This window comes from Penaeus chinensis, chromosome 22 (genome assembly GCF_019202785.1).
Source record: "Penaeus chinensis breed Huanghai No. 1 chromosome 22, ASM1920278v2, whole genome shotgun sequence".
In the NCBI taxonomy this organism is placed as follows: domain Eukaryota; kingdom Metazoa; phylum Arthropoda; class Malacostraca; order Decapoda; family Penaeidae; genus Penaeus; species Penaeus chinensis.
Window position 1 is genome coordinate 17,357,496 of NC_061840.1, and position 5,108 is coordinate 17,362,603.

General features: G+C 42.6%; 1 protein-coding gene across 2 annotated transcripts in view; it reads right to left on the reverse strand.

The window, feature by feature from the left end:
* The window catches only part of LOC125037059 (glutamine synthetase-like), a 7,117-nt gene extending 2,928 nt beyond the window's left edge, over positions 1 to 4,189 (reverse strand). The window contains exons 1-3 of one of the 2 annotated variants that reach the window (XM_047630040.1): positions 4,075 to 4,189; positions 1,078 to 1,245; positions 1 to 950 (exon numbers count right to left, since the gene is read on the reverse strand). The exon at positions 1 to 950 is cut by the window's left edge and continues 340 nt beyond it. In XM_047630040.1, coding sequence (XP_047485996.1) covers positions 22 to 950; positions 1,078 to 1,234 — 1,086 coding nt within the window. In that variant the 5' untranslated portion in view covers positions 1,235 to 1,245; positions 4,075 to 4,189 and the 3' untranslated portion in view covers positions 1 to 21. The remainder of the gene's footprint in view (positions 951 to 1,077; positions 1,246 to 4,074) is intronic. The other variant, XM_047630039.1, reaches the window with a different exon arrangement.
* Between the last annotated feature and the right edge of the window lie 919 nt (positions 4,190 to 5,108).

Below are 5,108 nucleotides of genomic sequence, written 5' to 3' on the forward strand. Positions count from 1 at the left end.
GAGGCGTGTGTGTTGTGAGAATTAACTCTCGTCGAGGCAGATGGTGCGGACGAGCCTCTCGGACACGACGTAGGGGTCGGCGTTGGACGAGGGGCGGCGGTCCTCCAGGTAGCCCGTCTTCTCCTCGGCCACGCCCCTGGGGATACGGATGGAGGCGCCCCTGTTGGCCACGCCGGCGGAGAAGTCGTGGATGGACGACGTCTCGTGGAGACCCGTGAGGCGGCGCTCGTTGTCCTTGCCTCCGTGGGGGTCGTAGGCGCGGATGTGCTCTGAGTGGACCTTCCCGAGCTTCTCGATGGCCGTCTCAATGGCCGTAATGCCGTTTGGGTCTCGCATGGCCGCCGTGGAGAAGTTGGTGTGCATGCCGGCGCCGTTCCAGTCGCCGGGGATGGGCTTCGGGTCTAAACTGACCGTGACACCAAAATCTTCAGCGACTCTGTGCAGGAGGTATCTCGCCATCCAGAGGTCGTCGCCCATGCTAATACCTTCACAGGGACCTACCTGGAACTCCCATTGGGCGGGCATGACCTCCGCGTTGGTTCCTGAGATGTTGATACCCGTGTAGAGGCAGGCTCTGTAGTGGGCCTCCACCACGTCGCGCCCATAGACCTTGCTGGCTCCTACGCCGCAGTAGTAGGGTCCCTGAGGCCCCGGGTAGCCGTTCTTGGGCCAACCCAGGGGGTGCATGTCGAAATCAAGTAGCGTGTATTCCTGCTCCATACCGAACCAGGGGTGCTGGTCAACTGACTTCTGCATGACCTCTAGGCACTGCCATCGCCTGTTGGTGTCAGTGGGTTTCTTGTTGTACTTGTAGGTTTCACAGAGAACTAGTTTGTTGTCGCCCAGTCTGAAAGGATCTCTGTAGAGGGCCACCGGATGCAGGTACACGTCGCTGTTGCTGCCTTCGGCCTGGCCAGTAGAAGACCCATCGAAGTTCCAGATGGGGAGCTCTGAAAATAAGAGAAACGAACGGAATTGATCCAAGAGCCAAAGTCAGACTCAACGCCTCTCATCTATCCATTCGAATGCAAACAACGCCATTCATTTATACCTCTAGAACTGCAAAACCACACTCACCACTAGGACTTTTGGGGATGAAGTTCAAGGTTCTGGTCTTGGAGCGCAGGTTCTCCCCGGTCCCGTCCACCCACACGTACATAGCTTGGCATTTATTGTCTGGGATATCAAGCTTCAGATACCGGTCCAACACCGTTTTGTTCGTAAGCTGTGCCATGTTTGAAGGTTCTGTGTGAAGAAAAAGAAAATAAATCCGTAAAAAATATATATCTATATTCTTACTTACATATATTAAAGTAATGAAGAGTCATACCCTACCAAGAGGATCTATCCCCAAGATATTAAAACTGTAGTACATGAAACCCTCTTAATATTATATACAAGAGTTGAAATTCCCTGAATACTTACACTTTGGGATAAGACGTTCAAAGGCGTCTGTCTGTCAGTTCTACTTGGGAATTACAACTTGTTAGTCTTGAAATTAGACTGCCACCAAAAAGGTTGAGACGAAGAGCAGGAATCTAAATAGTTGTAGAGATTCTTCAAAACCTGTTCCGAACATGCAGGAATAGTGCCGAAGGGAGCTCACCAAAATACCCGGTCGTTTATTAAATGTTGACTAACAGTCTACGAGGCGAACGCTAAAAATTGTTGAATGAAATGGAAGAATAGTGAAGGATGGTGTGAGTTATAACCGTGCGCATTACGATGTATATGTATATGTATACACTTACACATACACGCACACACACACACATATATATATTATATTATATATATACATACATATATACATATATATATATATATATATATATATATATATATATATATATATGCGTGTGTGTGTGTGTGTGTGTGTGTGTGTGTATGTGCATGTGTGCGTGCGTGCGTGCGTGCGTGTCTGTGCGTGTGTTTGTGTTCACTTATACACAGATCTTTTTAAATCTCTGTCTGCTTATAGTGCATCTGTGTGTATAATATAACGAAATATGATACAATTGCGACAGAACTAAAATTACATACAGAGGAATATCTACGTCAACACAAAGGTTTATGTACAGTAAGTCTTTGCTTGACTTTGTTATACGAATAAAGGGCAGTTACTATGCGCCGGTCCCCTATTTTCTTCACTTATGGTATACCCGAAAATAGAACGATCAAATAAAAAGATTATGTGAGGTTTATGAAAAGTTCAATTTGAGTTTTTTTATCGGTTGTGTGTCGGTTACTGAATAAGCCTAATGTTGTTGTTGTTTTTTCTCTCTCATTTTCTTCCTCTCTCTCTCTCTCTCTCTCTCTCTCTCTCTCTCTCTCTCTCTCTCTCTCTCTCTCTCTCTCTCTCTCTCTCTCTCTCTCTCTCTCTCTCTCTCTCTCTCTCTCTCTCTCTCTCTCTCTCTCTCTCTCTCTATGTATTATTATTTTTCTGGGGGGTATTCTATGTGATAAAAAAAATATTTCTTAATTATTTTTACACAGTGGAATGTCGATTTGCGATTGTGTGACAGTATACAACGGTTTAGATGGCATTCGTATTCACAATAGTCGTACGTATTGTGTTTATGTATATAATTATCTAGAAGAATTCTAGTATACGGCTTATAAAGAAACGCTTGATATGTACAGCCTTAATAATTTTTGTTATATGATGGGACTTATATCCTGTGTTCCAACGCCCACGACAACAGCAACATACACACAATACAATACAGCTCATTCGTCACACTCATTCAACATAACACAATGTTGCAAAACACATCACAACACACATACGCACACATACTCACACAACAGTAACAATAACAACAACAGCATCACACACACATACATACAAACAAGAGCATAACAACATCAGCACCATACACACACACACACACACACACACACACACACACAAACAACAGAATAACAACATCATCACCATACACACACACACACACGCACACGCACACCTGCCATTTCGTAGGCCTCACCCACCGGTCCTGGTTACTTGGCCCCAGGCTAAAGACGGTCGGCTAGCAACAGGTTACTGTTTTATAGAAAGAAATTATTATCGTCTTTATGATCACCATTTCACTCTCTCTTTACTCAGCTATGTATTCTTTCCGCATTCGATTCTCATTGACTTTTATGGAGAGTCATTTATCTGTTTATGAGAAGTAATGGAGAAAGACTTAAATAAAAAAAAATAAAAAAATGTATTGTTAGTGATGGCAGTTTACGAAATACATTGGGCCTCGTCGACCGGCCTAAGGGAGTTGGTGGTAGGGTCTGGGGGGGGGGGGGGGTGATGAACCTTTACATAAGGTGAAATTTTAAAAAAACCTCGTGAATGTATACTTTACGTATAAAATATGTACACTTCATTTACATGCATATAAACATCCATTCATACATACATACATACATACATACATACATACGTACATACATACATACATACATACATACATACATACATACATACATACATACATACATACATACATACATACATACATACATACATACATACATACATACATACATACATACATACATACATACATACATACATACATACATACATACATACATACATACATACATAAATACATACATACACACATACTTACACACATACTTACACACTTGCACACACGCACATACACATACTCACTTAAACATTTAAACTGAGCTTGGAGATAAGCCTCTTATTATTGGTGGATTTATATAAATTACGTATACAAAATAAAGGAATATATATTTTTAGTGAGAAACGTGCCTACAACAACTACCTGGCGATTCAAGGAAAATTTTGTCTGTCTGAGAAATTAGCAAAACCATTTCCCAAATTTTCACTAAACATGAGATATATATACATACATACATACATATATATATATATATATATATAGATATATATATATATCTTCTTTATTATCTTCGATATTTCCAGTTTATATCATAACAACACGTCTTCCTCAAAAACTCAATCTATCGCCTTTTCTTTCTTTTTTTCCTTCAACAAAAACTACAAGGGTCGCAGTCACAAGCACAAAGGCACAAAGTACACACCTCGGCACTGACTCCAGCGAGGACCTGATGAGGCGACGAGGATAGAGAAGTGTCTTGCTTCAGGGTAGAAAGGGGTTTGGCCAAGACGCGCCGTTTGGGGGGGCCTATATAGCCCTCGTCGATGGGGGGGGGGGGGGGGGGGTGGAAGGAGGAGGGGGAAGGAGGGGGAAGGTGACGTGGTAAGTTACCAACCGGGCGTAGTCTCATTTCTATGGAAGCGAAGGAAGGAAATAAGGTAAGAAATGATATTATCGTCGTTTTTGGATATCTCTATCTCTCTTTCCATTTTTTTTTCCGTCGACATAGTCAAATCAGCGTGAACAGGATTGCGGAGCGCAGGAAAAGAACGATCTTTCCTTTCGTAAAGACTCGCTTCGCCAGCAGAGGACCCAATATTCACATGTTAGGCTCGTGATACTCCTAGCCGGCGAGCCACTGGAGAACGAGGCAACTCGACCGTGGTGTCAAGTTAGTAATATATCATTTCCATGTTACGTACTCTTTATTGTGCCAGTCAGCTCCTCTCAGTGTCCCTTGTGGGAGCAGCAGCGTCTTGAATTCCTCTCTGCCTCCGAAAAGGTTCGAATTGAGTGTTATTTTTTTCACACTTATAGGCTACCGTCTATAACGAAACCCAGAGATGTCTCATAGCATTATAGCTCACTCATTCATAAGAAAAAAATAAATACACCTTACTATTTTCTCACAATTACAGCAAACTGTACCACACCTCACACACTCTACCATTCTCATTTTACAAAAGCCATCCATCTAGTCTAAATACCACAACCATTATAGAAAGCTTTATCGGTTGAATCACCACAACCCTATACATTCCTCACCTATCTGTCACTATACCAAGACTTAGTATGCATTACTGCGTTGAGAATGTTTTGCGTTGTCATACATAACAAGCTCGCCAACCACGATAGGTAACATGGTTGTGGCTGAGCATGTTAAGAGATTCTGCACGACGCTGGGAACGTGAGTGTACAAAAGTAATCTCGAAAGCATAGAAGGAGGACGGAAAAAAG